The sequence below is a fragment of the Pleurodeles waltl genome, chromosome 8, assembly GCF_031143425.1.
Source record: "Pleurodeles waltl isolate 20211129_DDA chromosome 8, aPleWal1.hap1.20221129, whole genome shotgun sequence".
Taxonomy (NCBI): Eukaryota; Metazoa; Chordata; class Amphibia; order Caudata; family Salamandridae; genus Pleurodeles; species Pleurodeles waltl.
This window is the reverse complement of record NC_090447.1, coordinates 1,239,997,224-1,240,017,056: the sequence shown is the minus strand read 5'-3', so window position 1 is coordinate 1,240,017,056 and position 19,833 is coordinate 1,239,997,224. Positions and strand designations below refer to the sequence as shown.

General features: G+C 40.6%; 1 protein-coding gene across 4 annotated transcripts in view; it reads left to right on the top strand.

Moving 5' to 3' along the window:
- The window catches only part of NBEA (neurobeachin), a 1,608,295-nt gene that overhangs the window by 389,314 nt on the left and 1,199,148 nt on the right, over positions 1-19,833 (top strand). For all 4 annotated transcript variants that reach the window (XM_069205539.1, XM_069205537.1, XM_069205538.1 and 1 more), the window contains exons 12-13: positions 6,706-6,858; positions 10,410-10,578. In XM_069205539.1, the coding sequence (XP_069061640.1) occupies positions 6,706-6,858; positions 10,410-10,578 (322 nt within the window). The remainder of the gene's footprint in view (positions 1-6,705; positions 6,859-10,409; positions 10,579-19,833) is intronic.

The following is a 19,833-nucleotide window of genomic DNA, read 5'->3' as shown; positions in this document are numbered from 1 at the left end:
CTTAAACTTTTAAAATTCATAACTCCATTTCAACTGATTGGATTTTTGTTGTTTTGGTGTCAAATATTTTATTAAAAGTTACTCTCTTTTTTCTAAATTGGTGTGGTATTTTTCCTAAGTTGCATTTTTACTTTATTGCTGTCTGTGTGCTGCATAAATATTTTACACATTGCCTCTAAGTTAAGCCTGACTGCTTTGTGGTATGTTACCCGAGAGTTAAGAGGAGGTTAATTTCGTGTATTTTTCAGTTCACCCTGACAGGGATTGTGGCTGTTGCTTGAGCAGGGTTAACGCCACACTCAACCAATAACCCAGTTTACCACAGCTGTATTTTCATATGTATCTATTTAGTCTCTCCTTACAAATTGTGTTTTTAGCATGTTCTGGGCTATGCATTGGTGCAAACCTGACATCAGTATCTCATTGCAAGATGTAATACAACATTTGCTCATTATTTTCCTGATTTTCTCAAAATGGACAAACACAAATCCTGGCACACTATCCAAGGAAATGCTGTTCTGAATATCTGAAGAATGGCAATACCAAATGTCTATTTTTTTCTAGGAATGTAATTTGCACAATTACATAATACTAGCATCTCTCAAAAATGTAGCTGAATCATGTTTATGGTTCACTGTTGATGACAGATCAAACTCCAAACTGTATGTAAAACTATATATTTTCTAATTCTACATGACCTAGGGAATTTATTTTGCAAGGCTTACCTCCCTTGCGCTGACTAGCTGTCCAGTAGAAGAGTCGGAACATGTTTCTGCCAAGGTTTGCCTCCCAACTTTTTTCCTCTGTCCCCTGAGCACGCGGGCACTACACATGTATGGGTTTATATATGGATTCAAAGTACCCATTCAAAGTACCCATCGACAATAAACTAGGCACAATAAATTTTTAAAATTTAGAAAGCAATGGTTGGTTTAGACTACCTGATTGTGGTCACGGATAACACCCTTTGGCTCTATGATATCCTATTGCAACCATATATTTTAAAAATCTACACATCCTTTGGTTTCTGTTGCTGGGTGTCAAACCTGTCTTAACCTGATTTAGTCAGAAAGTTGCATGTTTGCAAGATTTTATGCATTTGTTCCACAATATGGTAAACCCTCCGCCCCCAGTTTCCCTCATTCAGGAACACATAGGTGCTTGACATGCCAACTCTGTTAATCTGGGTCTCTTGAGCATGTGAGTATCTGTAATGTATGCGTTTTCTGAGTTTAGCATGCCATTGCATGATATACTGGATGCAGTGCATTTTTTAAATTTGGAAAAAACAGCTGCAAGCGAAATACCAATTTAAGTACTGGTATTTTGGTATCTATTTAGGTATGCAGGAGTTCTCCCCCAGGTGGGCGAGTGAGTTCACTGTTTTCACCTGTATTTGCTCCTGCTCGCAGTATAACTGTGTAGATCCCATCAGATGTGGATGCAGTGGCCAATTTTAACTGGTGATCTCGATTTTAGTTTGGTGCAAGTATTTGTAGGAATGTGTTTCTGATGGGATGGAGAAACAACTCCAACAGCCAACTCACCACAAAGTAGTTGCCCAGACTCAAGCCGGTGCTGAAAGGTATGTGTAAGCTAGGCAGGTAGGGTCACATGCAGGATTCCTATATTTCACCACAGTATATTCCTTCTACTCGATCCCTCATGGGCTCCATGTACATATTGATAGATTGGCAGATCTTGTTCCAGTAATCACACAAACCGACTAGGCCGAATACACTCAGACCACAACCCACAGTACCTACACCTAAGCAGGGATGTAGGCCCCCTTCCCCAATCGCTTGGTGGCAGTTGCAGCTCACGGCACCCGAAGACCCTGCGTTTCAAACCTCTGTCAGCCAGATGATTAATGATTACTTTGATTTAAATGAAGGGTCTGTTACCAAACACTCCATGGAATGGGATGCCTTTAAGGTGACACTTAGCTGCCACTGCCTGCGACTGACTTGCTAAGATACGCAAAGAACACTCCGAACTCCTTGAAAGGCTGGGATGCTTAAACTATGCAGCACATTCTGCCAAATTGCATGCGGAAGCAGGTAGAGCAGGCTTCCTCCTTGCTTGGCTAATCCATCAAGATCAACCCCAGCACCCCATTACAGCACTACATACAGCCGCTGGCCTATTGATTTACACGCAGCGCGAAATACAAGGCATTCTGGCTCCACTACGAGATACTATATCAGTCTGCCACAGCATCCCTCCCAGCTGCCATCAATTCATTTTTTTCCAACATACCCCTCCACTGTATCACACTAGACTAGAAAATGGAACTAGACAGACCCATTATGCTGACTGAAATCCAAGACGCCATCCAGGCCCTTGCCAATTGGAAAATCCCTGGCCCAGATGGACTGGAGGCAGAATTTTACAAAGTATATGCACCACAATTCTTGCCTCGTCTCTACAAGCCTTATGAGGAAGCTCCTGCTGTTGCACGGCATCCTGACACACTCCAAGACGCCATGCTAATTTTGCTGCCTAAACTGCATAAGGACCCACAAATCAAACACTCATACAGACCACTGACACTGCTGAATTCTGATTCTAAAATACTAGCTAAAATCACAGCAAACCATTTGGCACCCCTGATCCCCCTCTGGTGCACACTGACCAGAGCGGGATATGTTCTGGTCTGCATCACGCCCCTTAATATACAATGCTTCTTTCGGATCCTGAAAAATGCACCACTCCACTGGCCCCACTTGGAATGCTTAGTGCTTGATTTAGCTAAAGCATTTGATTCCCTGGAGTGGAGCGAGTTATAGTTACCTTAGGGCATGAATTATAGTTACTTGAAAGAACTCTAATGATAACTGCTGAATTTCTATGGTTTTGTATGAGTAAATTCAGAACCTAACTATAACGTCCTTTGAACCTTTGTTTTTCTTTCATTGAATTTTTAAGTTTTTTAAAAATTCTATTTCCTAACTAACATTCCTGTAACATATATATAAATATATATAAGTGATGACTGCCCCTAAGGCCGGATGAATGATAAGTGTTGGAAAATGGGTTATTGGTAAGGGCAGGTAAGTACCTACACTTAACAATAGGGCACTAACCTCCACTTAGGTCCAGTTAGGTCTCAATAAATTAAACCTAGCTCAGCCCTTAGTAGCTTGGCAACGAGCGGCAAGGCTTAACTTAGGAGACAAAGCATAAAGCATTCAAATATCACAAAACAGTAATTAAATAAAACACAGGAAACAGTTTAAAAATACAAAACCAATTTATGAAAATAGGAAATTTAGTTGTCTTTAAAATGACACCAAAACGAATAAAATCAGATAAAGGGAACCGGAAATAGGAATTTTTAAAGAATTAATGCTTTTTAGCACTTAGAAACGGATAGCTCAATCTGGTCATATGGTCACACCTCGACTGGTGCAAAATCGAAGTTTAAGGCTGACTGCGAGGGAGCCCTGCTTGGCTACATCCCGTGGGAGGCCTCGGTCAAAAATTTACCTTCGGACTTAGTCGTTTTCTTGAAGATTTTCTTCAGCAGGACCAAGTCGCCAGTCCAATCCGACCCCCTGGAACTCTTCCTCGGATACGCGTCGCAGGACCCCTTGGTGGAGATTTTTACCTTCGGACTGTCATTTTTTCGAGATAAAAACCCTTCGACCAGTGCAAACCTGATTCTTGATCCGACGTCACCGGAGCCCTCTTTGGATACACTGCATGGGAGGTCCCGGTCAACTATCTACGTTCGGACTTAGTCACTTTTTCTGAGATTTTCCTCACCGGGACGAACCTGCAAGTCAGGCCGGGTCGCGGTTGAGGCAAGCCAGCTAGAGTTGCTGCGGCGGGTCGGTCCCTTTATGGAGCTTTTTTCAAAAAGTTCTCCAAACTTCTGGATCTTCTCCCAGATGTTCTTTTAAGGTTCTTTTGAGGTCCACAGCTCATCCGGGGGTTCCAGAAGCTCTGAGATGCTCCTTGAGGATGGGCACTACAACTCCCAGAATGCACCTAGCGCAAACTCCAAATTGGCCACTGGATTTTTTTACCTGTAGAAAACTGGGAGTCGCTCCTTGAATCAGCTGAAGTCAGGCAAAGTCCTTCTTGTGGTGAAGCCCAAGTGTGCAGCTGGTGCAGTCCTCCATAGTGCAGTGTCCAGGTGCAGGCCAGGAGTCCAGCAGGGCAGTCCTTCTTCTCTTGTAGTTCTTCCTTGTAGGGATCTGAGGTGTAGATGCAGGTCTGCCAGTTTTATCCTTGCTCCTGGGTGAAAAACACAGGGGTCCTGGGTTTCCAGTCAGGTGCAGGGTCCTTCCCCCTGTGATGACCACTTCCGGGAAAGTGTGGCAAAAATGAATCCCAGGGAGCAACATTCCTCAAAAATCCATCATGGCTGAAAATGATTTTTGGAGGTTACATCTGGCTGAGCCCACCCACTGTTGTGGCTATAATACTAAACACACCTCTCTCCTGCCCTCTCCTAATCTAATGAAGGGGGGACATAATTGTCTGGGTTTGCAGGATGTGAGGGAGGTGCTGGGTTGCTCCAAATGTCCTTCCCTGCCTTTGAAGACCAGTTTGGCAGCCCTCCCACATCCTGCTTTTCCCTCTGCTGAGGAAAGATCTCCTCTCCCACGCACATCTCTTTGTGTTCAGCCCAGGCTACTTCACACCTCATCAAGGCAGCCTGGCCAGGCTGGCAGAGGGTGGCCAATCAGAGCAGATCACTATAGGGATGAAGTTGGCAACTTTTTAGGTAGAGATGAACACGTAGTATTAAATCTAAAACTTATGGGGACTTTAAAAATTAAAATGAAGTCTTCCCGTTCTAGCCTGTGGAGGCAATTCACTACAATGACAGAAAAACAAATGTGGGTGTTTCACCTCACCAGGACTTATAAAACTATTTTTATAAGGTCCCTGCTTATAGTTACATACACCCTCCCCCAGGGGCACATACGGCATACCTTAGGGGTGACTTATATGTAAAAGTAAGGTAGTTTAAGTCTTTGGAAGTACTTTTAATTCCAAAGTCGAATTTGCATCTAACTTTAATTTAAAAGCAGCCAGCAAGGCAGGCCTGCCTTTAAAATGACACTGGGCACCTCAGCAGTGCACCTGTGGGTGCACCACCTATGCTGGGGTCCCTAAACCTACATGCCCAGCCTTATACTAGGGACTTATAGGTAGGTGAATGTTGCCAATTATAATTAGCCCAATTTGCATATCCACTTTACACAGAGCACTGGCCCTGTGACTGGTAAGCAATACCCAGGGCACAGCCAAGAGTCAGTAACCAAATGCCCAGTAAGTTTGGGGGTGACCAGAGCAAAAAGAGGACTTTATTACAATAAGAAGAAGATTAAAAAGACAAGTAAAAGAAGAGAGCTGTTAAGAACACACTCAGTTGAATGTTTGCTACTGTAGATTCCCACCAAGAATATCCAGAAATGCAGTCTCCACCTGTAAAACCATTTTTTTTTCTAACCAAGACTAAGGGGCCTGATTTACATTTCGGCAGATAGGTTACTCTGTCACAACGGTGACAGATATCCCGTCCACCAAAATATAAATTCCATGCCGAAATCTAAATTAGGCCCTAAATCTAAATCTTTTGTGTCTGGCATCAATGACCAGCTGATGCCAAGAAAAGCTATTGCCGCACACGTATTTTTACTTGTGCCTCAACCCTATCTGTTTCCTAGATCCCAGCGAAAGATCTCTGACTGGACGTTCGCATTCTTCTGTGATTGTATCATGTGTGTACCCAAAGATTAACAAGTATCGGTTAGTTTCATCACTATTAGGGCCAGGCTGTCTTGTGTCTCTGTGAGCTAAAGGATACCTTCCGGAGACCTAGCAGTTGAATTAATTAGAGGATTTTATTGAAACAGATCAAAATGTGTTACATTCAAACATTATACTGAATGATTATGTAGTTGGATTTCATACAGTACAGTGAAGCTGTGCAATCTGGGCTAATTTGTGGTGCATGATAAAATAATAGATTGATACCTCCAATGATTAGGCTCTATGAAATGTTTGAATACATGAATTTGAAACGGCTGTGAAACCTAACAATCTGATCCATCATCCTGGATAGTTAATCTTACACAACAGTTCAGTACCTCAATCAGTAGTTTTCATATCCATTCTTTAGTTTCATAATCAGTAGTTCAATAGCTTAAAAATTGTTTTTTCACATTCACTCTTTAGTTTCCTCTGAGGAAGTTGTTTTCCCTGGAGAAAACTACATGATGAAAAGTAAAATATCAAGTGACAACATAATATGAAGTTAGCAGCCTTGGGAAGAGAAGAGCCATCCAGTCTAAATAAGACAGGCCTCAATTCCTTAACATATACTAATTGTACCAGTACACATTTTGTACATTACAGCGCCAATCCTAGAATTCCATGCAGGGCACTAATTTCAGTGAGTTCCTATATTCTAAGCCTTCCGATTATGTGAGGAAATGCCAGGATTCCACCTGAGTTTATATTTGAGTAGCAGAACTGTAAACTGTTATGTTGACAGTATCCGTTGACTCATAGCTTGAGATGAATCATCTCTTTGGGCATTTATCACTTGACGAACATTGTGCCCTATTTCTTAAAGATGTTTTTCATGAGTGACCGATGTTGGAGCTAGACATATTTTATGACTTGTGATGAACTGTCAAATGTTTGGTAGATTTATATTTTGAATTGGTATGTTTTTTGTCCTAGTCATCCAGAGTTCACATAACCAGAGCAGTGCTGGAGCAGTTTTTGTCGTTTGCAAAATATCTCGATGGCCTGTCCCATGGAGCACCTTTACTGAAGCAACTTTGTGATCACATACTCTTCAACCCTGCCATATGGATACACACGCCTGCAAAGGTATGCATGCAAATAGCTACTTTATAACCAATACCAAAGACCTTGGTCAAAAAACCTAACTTATATTGAATAGGTTGTGTTGTAAGTAGTAAAACCTGTGGTACTATGAAAATATTGCCTTTCTTTTCTTGTTGTTTTTTTGAAGATTACACACCACGTTTTTTGTACTTTTCTTTCTGAAAAGCAATGGAAGCTCACATTGTGATTGTGTGTTCCTTTGGTGGAAATTTGTACTACAAAACTGTTCTTCATCTGTCTCAATAGCAGTCTCTTCAAACCGACAGCACAGGTCTTTCAGAGGACAAGTATGCCATTGACTTCAATCCTATTTGTGGCACTTTTGCCTTCTTGAAGAGTCTAAGCCAGTGCTACTTCATCCAAACACCAGCGGCCTTACATAAAATGAAGGGGCCCCTGATGGATGAGATGAGTGGCCTCTTAAACTCCCATACTTCACAGAATTTCATAGGCGCGTGCTGAATGGGTTGCCCCTCTAGTGTGGGAGCTCCTGTGCAGTGCAGGTGCTGCAGGGAGCTACGTTATGCCTCTGCTAGGCTTCTCGTTCTCAGAGAATCATGAGACTGTACAGAAAGAAGCCTGCTTCTAGAAAAGCACCTATCACTTAGTAATCAGGTCCCACAGTTGTCCTCTGTGTCCTTAATAGAAAAAAGGGAAGCCTGTTAAAAGGAATAGGTAGCTCAATGTAGACTGTCGCTGTTGAGTATCCTATCCTATCCTTTGCAGACATTGCTAAATCAAAATAAAACAGATGTAATGTTTATAGTATAAAGAGGAAATATGAGGTTTAGGGTTTAGTAAATCACATCTTGCGGCTTAGTAGCACAAGGGAAGATGCAATAAAATTCTTCTCAGTCTGTTGACTAACCCAACTCAGTGGAAAGTAATTGCTTTGTCTTGCACATCAGACTTTTGCTAGCCAGTTGATTTTCCTCAGTATAAAGAGAAAGAACAGAGGATTTATGCAAATTAATGGATGTGACAGGAAACTCTTTTTTGATATCATGTCCACACTATATCACACCTAAAATAATTCTGTGAACTGAATTATAACTTGCATTATTATAGTCAAAAAGTATGTGATGCACAGAACAGGCCTTCAGCACATTGAATATGTCAGTGTCATGCTTTAAGTTTTGAACGGTAGAAAAAATAATTTAACCTATTTTATTGCACTAAAATGTATACTAATTCCAAACTATAGAGGCTAAAGTCATTTAATCTTGTCACCTTCGGGTCAAGCGTATACAAGATGGTTAGTGAAAGCTTTTTTATATAAAGTTTGTAGGAAATGCAAAAAATGTTCTCTCCTGGAAGCTATACGCTAGTGAAGGTACCCTTTCTTCCAGAATTACATATGTGCGTGATATCAAATACCTGACACCTCAAAGTTCACTTTGAATGTAGCGTCAGAGAACAGCATTGGCCATTCTTTATAAGCTTTGTAACACAAAGCTTTTCTTTTCAGCTCAAAACTATGGGCCAGATGTACGTACAACTAGTCGCAAAACAGTGGTCACTATTTATAACCTGGATTTGTGTGACCAGTTTGGTAATGTGCAAACCAACCTATGTAATAATAGGTAGATTTGCAAGTAAACGATTCAAAGTGGGTCACAATTTGACCTACGTCATGAATAGTAATTAGGTAGGTCACATATCGGAAGCCCTGCCACCGTATGATCTCAGCCATTATAAGAATGGGTGCCTGTTGAGGTCTCAGAAGACCACCATATCTGCGATTGCCTTTTATTATAGTATTTTTTTTAAATGCAGCCCTTTTCTCCTAAAGAAACGGGACTGTTTAAAAATATATATATTTTTTATTTTTTTTATTTTTTTTACATGCAGTGGTCCTGTGTGTGGACCACGGCTTCCTCTTAAACAAACTTTTTTTCTTACATTAACAAAGGGGAATGGGTCCCCTTCACATCTGCAAAAGGATTATTACTACAAGTTTGTAGTTGGAAAAGTATTAATGTTTTGTGATCGGAATTTGGTCGGTAAACATTAATGTTTACCATTCCGATTCAGTATTTCGAAGGGACACCTAAACATGCCCCTTCCAAATACTGAATTGGTATTTGGTTGGAAACTCTTGTTACAGAATCGCAGTTTGGGTTTCATACATACCAAAATGCTTTTTTGCGTTTGCAAACTCTGCGAGTTGACCCATTTGGGAGCCCAAGAAAACTTTAGTATGTTTCGTCCAATGCAAATTAAATATATTTCAAATAGGAAGCCTTGGTATGAATGTGTAAGAAAAAATATAGCTCAACCATGAACAGATGCTCTGACATTTAAATTGCTCTAGAGTAAGCATAGTTACATTAAAATCATTGATTGAAGATAATTTGTTTGTATATACGTTGCTTGTATAGATATTTATGAAGCAATCCGAATAAAGTATTTTCAGTCTCACTCAAAATGAAAGAAAAACAAGATTAAAGAACAAATAGAAGCATTTACCTGTGTCTCCTCGTCTAAAACCTGAAGCATGCTGCTTTAAATGTGCCTAAATAACAACGTTTTAAATTGCGATTTTGAAATAGAACATACCAGTAAAAATATAGAAATTACAGCTATTCATGTCTCTGTGTCTCTTGCGTAAGAAATAAAGGCAAACAATGTGCATGATTACGGGAAAACGTAAAAAATCCGACTGACTACTTATGTGGTGGTAAAATATTAGGTATAATACATAGGATTGTTTTGCAACATATCAGATTATCTACATTTTTAGGGAAAGCTTTAAAAAATAGCATTTATGGTGTAACCATACAACAGCATATATTAAACGAGATTCCTTATGTTTTGTGTACTAATGCAGTTCCTCAATACAAGGCATGATACTCCTTGGTAGATGTACACAAGTTCATTTTCAAGTATGGCATGAGACAGCTTCAGCTGTTCCACCAGCCTCTTATTTCCAAAAATCACAATAAAAATATATAGATGCACTCAGGGATTTTTGGTCAGCCCTCCTCCTCCATTGGTTTGTTCATGTGTAATTTCCAAGCCTGCTAGAAATCATAATCTTATTGTTCTGAATATTAGTTAATAAAACTGTGCCTTTTACATATTTGTCTATTGTAAGGGTGTGTAAGGTTCCAAAGCTTTTCTTTCACAATATCCCATAATTCTCGTAAATGTTACCCGTTGTTCACAAAGACTTTTGTGTGTGAATTTTCACTGTAACATCAGAAACATAATGCCCATTTTAAGTTTCTTCAAGAGAAAAAAAATCTCCTAAACCCACCCAGTTTCAAAATTGTAAGTAAAATGATTTTAAACTTAACTTTTCTAAAAATGGCACATTGGTTATCAAGGTACTGTTCCTGGGGAAATATTGCAGTTTTCACGGAAAACTACACCAGGGAAAATACGGAAATGCACTAAAATGAAAAGAGTATTGCGATAATGGGGATCTACACAAGCCTTTGCTCACATAACAAACTTTGAAAACCTCTAATCTGTGGCAGGATCTTCCATTAACTGTATAATGTACTTCACTGTTAATTTTTACTCTTCAGGTTCAACTTTCCCTCTACACCTATCTGTCTGCTGAATTTATTGGCACTGCTACTATTTACACTACAATAAGGAGGGTTGGAACAGTCTTGCAGCTGATGCATACGCTCAAGTACTACTATTGGGTAATAAATCCTGCCGACAGCAGTGGAATTACGCCAAAAGGCCTCGGTAAGTCATAAAAATTCATATGGTGTTGAGTAATACTGAGATTGATGAGCTTTGGTTTTGACTATTGGGCTTCCGTCTTTATAGTTGGAAGTGTCTCGTATAGATTTTAAGGGTTTAAATCTGCCTAATGAACTGATGTAGTGGCATGTGACAAAAAGGAACAGTATCAAAAATTGTAAGACAGTACTGGACCTAAGAATAGTTTCCAGTAACATATGGGAAAGCCAATGCAGTGACTTCTGTCCAACGTATGCCCCACAATTGGAAAGAAACAACAAAACATCTTTAAAGGGTAGGTTATAGAACCACAAGCACAAACAAATTTACCATTTCAGGGTACTACATATAGTTTCACGCATCAGTACAAAGGCACTGTGAGAGACATTCATGAAGTATTGACTCCAAAAATAAACACCCACACTTGAAGTGAAAGCCATTGGGTCAGCAAAACAATAATTGCTAAGTGGATTTACCTGACCTAGCTCCAGGTTGTTGCTGCTTGGGGATACCCAAAAGTGTTGCCTTAAGCAGAGCCGGCACTGTTTAGCAGAGCTACAGTAGAGGTGAATGGTCAGGAAGGACAAGAGAAATGGAGGTGGGGGAATTGATATGGTTGCGATATACTTATCATAGCTTTAGGAGCTGCACTCACATTCTACTTGGAAAGAAACATCTCAGTTCAAAAGTGCATAGGGTTCCCAGGAGACTGTCTAAAGCAGTAGCCTGTTTTTGTAAAGGGACTCGAGAGCGTGAGTGCTCAATGTTGTGTGATGTCAGGTGGAATGTGCTGTGAGACGAGTGTCTGAATAGAAACTAGCCCGTGCTTCATGGTTTCTTTGAAGAATGACCACGGTCATGTTTCAGTGCATTCTGTCAGTTGTGTACGATGAGATATTGCAGACGGCACAAAGTAAGAAAGAAGACCATATTAAAAAGAAGTCAGGGTGAGTGCCAAAGAATTCGCATAGCTTTTCAAAAGTCACTGTCTATGCATTTGTATAGTGGATAAAGTCTATATCACAACTTCACCACACCTGGCTGTTTTTTAAGAGAATGATGGCTGTCATGTTTAAGTGCATCTTATCAAATAGTGTAATAAAGTGTTGTTTGCCACAGCATGAACTCAGCAATGCAGAAGTCAGTCAGAAGAAGGGCGAGGACACATATCAAGCTAAATTTTATATTTTTTATATATACATATATTATATAGGTTGTTGTCTATACATGTAGACTATGGACAAAATACGGCAATAAACCCAGTGCATTGTATTAGTTCCTAGTGATGCAAGGGATATTCTAATTTAGGCCCAATAAATTTGTTTGTAATTTGATATCCCATCTTTATCTTTTCAAAATGGAATCTGAGAGACTTATCTTCGTGTGACAGAATTATGAGGCTTTTTTTCATTGATAGTGCATTTGAGTTGGTCTTCTGTGTGAGCTTGCTATAACTAATGTGCTGTCAATTTGATGGAGGACCATTTGCACGAATGTTATTTGATGTTCACTGATCAAATGTTTCAACTATTCACACTGTCATATCCATGTACGGAAATTTACCAAGGTGATGATAATGTTGACAAAATTCTGGCTATTGCAGATGATGTGTTGTTGCTTTGTCCGTGGTATATATAAGCCCATATTTAAGCTGTTAGAATGTCTGGTGGTCAATGGACATATTCTCCAGTTTCCACATGGGTGATGGCCAGTGACTTGAGTTAGTCCCCGTGATGTCAGTTGTTTAAGGTTGCCCCCCTTAAGTTTGGATCTTGAATGAACTATCATTTCTTTCAGGTTTTCTCGCAGTACATAGAAGACACAGGAACCCAACTCACTGGCCATTATTGAAGGGCTTCCTGTTGCAGAAGATTATTAGGCATTCACAGGCATCTCCGCCTTCAGGATTTTGTTGGTTGGTAGTCTTAGTGAAATTAGGAACATGCCTTCTGCTTGCTTCTCATGCCACTTAATCCAGGACATGAGACTCAGTGATGCACTCTGAACACATTTCCTATACTATCAATTAATAGATTTGTTATGTATGGCTCTCAAAGAGAGCCTCTATAGTTTATTTCAGTTCCTGAATCTCATAACTCACTGCAATGACATAGCAACAGTTGATAACAAAACTGATTACCCACTGTTGTGAAGTCAAAAAGGTCTTATATGCCCGACTGACAGGCCTCCTTGGGAGTCTTTGACTTATAGCAGAAAGCACAGCTGAAGTAGGGTAAGGAAGGCAGGGATGGAGGTAGGGGTTGGGCAAGGATGGTGACTAAGTTTTTTTGTAAAAGAAAAAGAAAAAATCTTTGGGACAGGGATACATAACAGATGGCATGGTATGTATGGCTCCTCCATTACTCCTCTGCAAGAAAAGCAGTTTACAGGGAGTGCAGAATTATTAGGCAAGTTGTATTTTTGAGGATTAATTTTATTATTGAACAACAACCATGTTCTCAATGAACCCAAAAAACTCATTAATATCAAAGCTGAATATTTTTGGAAGTAGTTTTTAGTTTGTTTTTAGTTTTAGCTATGTTAGGGGGATATCTGTGTGTGCAGGTGACTATTACTGTGCATAATTATTAGGCAACTTAACAAAAAAAAATATATACCCATTTCAATTATTTATTATTACCAGTGAAACCAATATAACATCTCAACATTCACAAATATACATTTCTGACATTCAAAAACAAAACAAAAACAAATCAGTGACCAATATAGCCACCTTTCTTTGCAAGGACACTCAAAAGCCTGCCATCCATGGATTCTGTCAGTGTTTTGATCTGTTCACCATCAACATTGCGTGCAGCAGCAACCACAGCCTCCCAGACACTGTTCAGAGAGGTGTACTGTTTTCCCTCCTTGTAAATCTCACATTTGATGATGGACCACAGGTTCTCAATGGGGTTCAGATCAGGTGAACAAGGAGGCCATGTCATTAGATTTCCTTCTTTTATACCCTTTCTTGCCAGCCACGCTGTGGAGTACTTGGACGCGTGTGATGGAGCATTGTCCTGCATGAAAATCATGTTTTTCTTGAAGGATGCAGACTTCTTCCTGTACCACTGCTTGAAGAAGGTGTCTTCCAGGAACTGGCAGTAGGACTGGGAGTTGAGCTTGACTCCATCCTCAACCCGAAAAGGCCCCACAAGCTCATCTTTGATGATACCAGCCCAAACCAGTACTCCACCTCCACCTTGCTGGCGTCTGAGTCGGACTGGAGCTCTCTGCCCTTTACCAATCCAGCCACGGGCCCATCCATCTGGCCCATCAAGACTCACTCTCATTTCATCAGTCCATAAAACCTTATAAAAATCAGTCTTGAGATATTTCTTGGCCCAGTCTTGACGTTTCAGCTTGTGTGTCTTGTTCAGTGGTGGTCGTCTTTCAGCCTTTCTTACCTTGGCCATGTCTCTGAGTATTGCACACCTTGTGCTTTTGGGCACTCCAGTGATGTTGCAGCTCTGAAATATGGCCAAACTGGTGGCAAGTGGCATCGTGGCAGCTGCACGCTTGACTTTTCTCAGTTCATGGGCAGTTATTTTGCGCCTTGGTTTTTCCACACGCTTCTTGCGACCCTGTTGACTATTTTGAATGAAACGCTTGATTGTTCGATGATCACGCTTCAGAAGCTTTGCAATTTTAAGAGTGCTGCATCCCTCTGCAAGATATCTCACTATTTTTGACTTTTCTGAGCCTGTCAAGTCCTTCTTTTGACCCATTTTGCCAAAGGAAAGGAAGTTGCCTAATAATTATGCACACCTGATATAGGGTGTTGATGTCATTAGACCACACCCCTTCTCATTACAGAGATGCACATCACCTAATATGCTTAATTGGTAGTAGGCTTTCGAGCCTATACAGCTTGGAGTAAGACAACATGCATAAAGAGGATGATGTGGTCAAAATACTCATTTGCCTAATAATTCTGCACTCCCTGTAAAGCAGGGGCAGATGATTTTGGGGGTCATACATAACATAAAATTACAAATGAGTAAAAGTAAATTACAGGGATGCTTTTAACCTTGGGGGGTTCTGAGCGACTTTGTAGACAACTCGAGATAACAATCCTGTAATATCACTATTAGCCATGTATAATCCTATACATGGCTTACCATCAGTACCATGTTATGTAAGATTCCATTGAAGAAGAATGCTTGTCAATTTTTGACTGTCTGTTATTGTGAGGTAATGCTTTCTCTCAAATGGTTTTGTTGTTGTACACCCTGCTTTCTTGGTCTTCATCCGAGAACTGTGAATAAACCGTACTTATTCTTGTCTAATCCACTTACTTGCAGTCAGCATATTAATATTACACTAGCTGACATTACACCTATTAAAAGAAAGTTATTTTCAGGGACACCTTTCAGTGTAGTCTTTTCAATTGCTGTGATACACATGTTGATCTCGGCTACGGCCATAGATCATCCAAGCGTCTGCAAGAGGCCTTTGTAACTTTGTTCATGTTGTAAGGAATATACAATTTCCTGCATATTTGAATAGGAAGTTTCCCAGTATAAAAAAGGCTCACAAGTAACCTTATTACCTGAACTTGATGAGGTGGGTGTGGCAAGATATTAAGCAAATCAAAATGTTAAACTAAACAAATATTGATCAAACTCCCCCTTTCTTCTCAAAATCTACTTGGTTAATCTCCCTGTACCAAATTCTGCATTGCAAGCAAGTCTTAAAAATAATTGGTTCACTACTGGTGAAGTAACGGGTCATTGAAAAGTGGATTTATTAGCACATAAGCAGTATTGTCCTCTTGTCAGGCAGATCATGGCCTTTAATTACTGCACCAGAATTACGAAGAGGGAGAAGGCTCAGTAACATGGGTCAGTTAGCACCCAACCTCCCTGACGTTTTAAGTTGTACACGTAAGGAAGAACCTTATCTCAACAGAGGGTTAAAAAAGTTCACACCATCTTTTATTCAGACAAATTACAACCATAATGAAAATTTTACTCACTAAATGATGGGCCCCTGAAAACTCAGTGTGCAAATATGTAAGCTACTATGCAGCAAATAGGCCTTTTATTTAAAGCAATTGTTTGTTTTTGTGTCTTACCTTTAGACAGCCTTAGCTCTTTGTTGTCAAAGACCTATTGCCTACAGCATTACATACAGAGTGGGCTTTGGTTCAGCCCTTTCCTCATGATTGGATGCCTTTCCAGTCTATCTCAGTTTCCTGATTATTCAGAGGCTGTTCTCACAATTATTTTATTTATCCCACCCCAGAAGAATTTCTTCTCCAGTATGTTTCTGATAACCTATCTTGGCCTTGTCCTTCCACTGCAGACATGAGGGGATTATTTTTAATGTGTTCAGTACTCCATAGGAGTACGTCACATTCCTCCATCTATCTACTTTCACAACCACCCCCCAAAAACCTTTGCTAGCCTATTGCTTCCCCAACCTCCCCCCAATCACCTGCATTTTTGCATCATTATTTTTGATATGTTATTTTATTTTAGCTTGTGCAAGGGCCCGGCAGCTCCATACTGCTGCTGGGTACTTGTTTCCTTGTCTGTTGTGCCCAGCACCCCATTTCCTGTATCATTATTTTCTGATATAATCCTGTAGCCGCACACAGCTTGGTGATACTCTTCTAGCTTTTTGCACTCCCCTCGGCCATGTTGGAACAGTACATTAAAAAATGCCAAAGCATGACACATTCCCATGCTCTGACAGCTATCATGGAGCAACTTTTCTTTATTAGGAAACACATTCCAAAATGGCCAACCATGATTATGCCTGCATCATGATGCACCTGTGGCTATTTTAAAATTCAAAGCCAATGCAAATAAGAATTGGCAGAGCCAGTCACTGACCCTTTTCAAGGCTAGCTCTATTGGCTTTTTCATGATTCTTTATTCTTTTCTGTCTATTCAGTGGTGCATTTTGACTCTCAAGTTAATGGCAAAATGAAAGAGGCATACTGAAGTGCAAGTAGAGATTAGAAGAAGGGGGCAGGGAAATATCAGTTCTACCCTAAACAAGTGCTTTCAATTCTCCGTAACATAAAATATTTATTTCATGGATAGATGTGGCTTCAAGCAGCGTACGCCTCCCTTTTCTTCGAGTGTATCTAAATGATACTATGAAGCCTCACAGAAATTTTATTTTAATGTTCCATTCTAAAGAAATTTGGGAGAAACATTGGATTTTGTTTCGAAATAACTTAATATTGTTTTTATATTAATAAAAACTTCACGCCGTACACATTGGGTGGGCATAGGTTTGTTTCATATATGGCTTTAAATGCAATTGTTACTGTTATCCAAGTTATGATCAATGAAGAAAAAGCATTAGCCCTAGTTCCCAGCCATGGAAACCAAACCCAGGGGCGTAGGAGACAATAAATTTCTGGGGGGGACAGGGACAGCCTTGGGGACTTTCAATCAACCCTATACAAATCGCTCGTTGTTTACGAACTGCAGGCTCCGATAAATATACACAATCATATATAATGGAAGTGAAATAGGGAGAAAGGAAGGCATGTTTACGCAGTCTGAAAGTATCTTTTATTGTTATTTATATTCACAAAGTAATTAGCTCAATTGTGAAAATAACATGTTGATTAACCTTGCATCTTCATGCACCAAGCAAATCAAGGTAGGAGGGTAAAAAGGAAGAACATACCCTTTGCGCTCCACACCCATCATGCCCTTCGCCTCATGCCAATTGGAACCGCACTGGAGAGATCAAAAGCGATTAGGTACAATAGTTGTAAACTGTGCTCGGAAACCATAGTTCTAATAACACTTTTACTCCTGTGTGTGATCTTGGGAAGCTCAGCTCCACATCAGTCATAACTAGAAGCATTTCAACTGAAGAAACTCTTGGAGTTACAGTCTATATAAACATGGATTCTCTAATCTCTGTATAAACTGCAGTCACTAATTTCTTTAGAAACGGCTGTTTGTGATGCACCAAGTCACAGCGTGTAAAGAAAAGACATTCACTGATTATAAAGAAGAGACATCAGAAAATGACTATGATAGGGTTATTACAGTCGAGTTCTGACATTACAATGCCTTCTGCCAGAGGTAGCAGCCAAGGTAAAAGGCAGATCAGGTCAAGGAGCATAATTAATAAAGCTGTTTAAAGCAAAAAATTGAATGTTGCTTTTCTTTCTTCTGCTCTACTTTAATAGCTTGGAATGACTGAACCTATGCATTAAGGTTTTAAGTGGTTTGTGGAAAGTTGGTTGTGTGACCATGTATTATATGGGGTAAAATACCCCCTGTGTGCATAAGGATATTGCAAGTCACCTTAAAGTTCATACCTTATAAACAAGCAGTGGCAAAGCTAATAGGTCTCGCCTATGTAAGTTCTATTGCCTTTGCCAATGTGTTTTAGCCATGCTGTACACTAGTGAGACTACTATTCAGCATGGCTCAAAGTTAATGGCATAAATGAGAATGATGTGTCATCGACTGGTGTGGCATAATATCATGGAGTAAGTAGAGTGTCCTAGAATGAAGCAGTAAACTTAACTTTGAAGGAACTGGGGTCCCTGGAAAAAAATGCAACACCACTCCCATAAACAATTATAATAAAGTAGTATGCAAATGGAATGTTTTATGCATTTATTCAATCAAAATATAAAAGATCAAATGTAGTGGGAAAACATCAACAGGGGAAATCGAGAAAGACTGGTATTCTGGCATTACACAAGTTATCTGGATGACCCAATGTCGCCAATTACAAGAACAATTTTAAAAGTAACCTATATAGTACAGTGGTTTGGAGGAGGCTGGCCTGGTTTGTAGTGGGTACCTATGGTACTTACACCTTATACCACATCCAGTTATCCCTTATTAGTGAAATGTAGCCAGTGCCTAGACGCCAGGCTCTCTATGGGTGGCTGTAGCCAAGGCTTATCTAGGAGACATGCAAAGTTCATGCAATACCACTGTAGTCACACAGTACTCACACACATGAAAGAAAATACTCAGTGTTACAAAAATAAAGGTACTTTATTTTAGTGACACAAATGCCAAAAATACCATAGAGACTATACTCCCTTAGGAGGTAAGTAATACACCAATTATATACACTAGTATGCAGCAATAGCAATAAAAACAGAAAACAGTGCAATTAGTGAAAATCACAATGGTTCGAAATGGGCCTAGGGGAAACACAAACTATGTACTAAGAAAGTGGAATGCGAATGTCGGTTTCCCACCTAGGCAAGTGTGGTGTGTAGAGGGGCGCCGGGAATATTAGAAAATACCAAAGGTAAGTAATAGAACCCACCTCAGAGCCCAGGAAAGCAGGAGTAAATCACAGTAACTTTCCCAGAACACACAAGAACACGAGAAAGAAGATAATGTAAGAACCAGAAGATACTTCAAGACACAAAGGGTGGATTCCTGGACCTAAAGACCTGTGGAAGAATTGGACTAAGTCCAAGAAGCACAGAAGAGTCCAGGGAGGACAGGAGCCCCCGCTAACCCGAATCAAGGTGCAAAAGAAGAACCACTGGTGAAGAACAACAGTCAGTACTGCACCCAAGAAGATGTATGCGGGTTGGTGCAGATGATATCCCACACCGGATGGATGATTGCAGTCTGGTTTGCATCGCTGGATTCCACCAACAAGCCTTGGCACAGGCAAAGCTCATGGTTAGTGGAAAATGGCACTGCCCGGGACCAGGAGGGACCTGGTGAACTCTACCCAGGAGGAGGAGTCAGAGGGGGCTCTCAGCAACTCAGAGAGCCCACAGAATACCAGCCAGCACACACAGGAGTCCCCCAGCACGGGGACAAAGGAGTTGCAAAAGGAGGCCCACGCAGCACAAAAACAAAGGATCCCACACCACAAGAGAACCACTCAGGAAGCTGTGCATCTCAGGAAGGAGTGCTGAGGGCCGGAGCTACATTGTGCACAAAGAATTTCATAGAAGGATGCCACACGCCTTGGCAACTGAAAAACACGTGGTGCACGGGGTACTGTCTTGCGTGAGAAGGCAAGCTCTTACCTCCACCAAAGTTGGACAGTAGGACGTCAGGACCATCAGGACCACTTCAGTCTACCACCTGTGATGCAGGATCCATATAACTCGTCAGGAGAGGGGGCCCATGCAGATGGTCATCATTGCAGAGAGGTGCCTGCTGAAGCAGGGGAGTGACTCCTTCACTCCAAGGGAGATTCGTTCATTCTTCTGGTGCAGACTGAAGAGAGGCTGTCCTCTGAGGATGCACGACCGGGAAACAGCTGCAGTTGCTGGCAGGAGCTGAA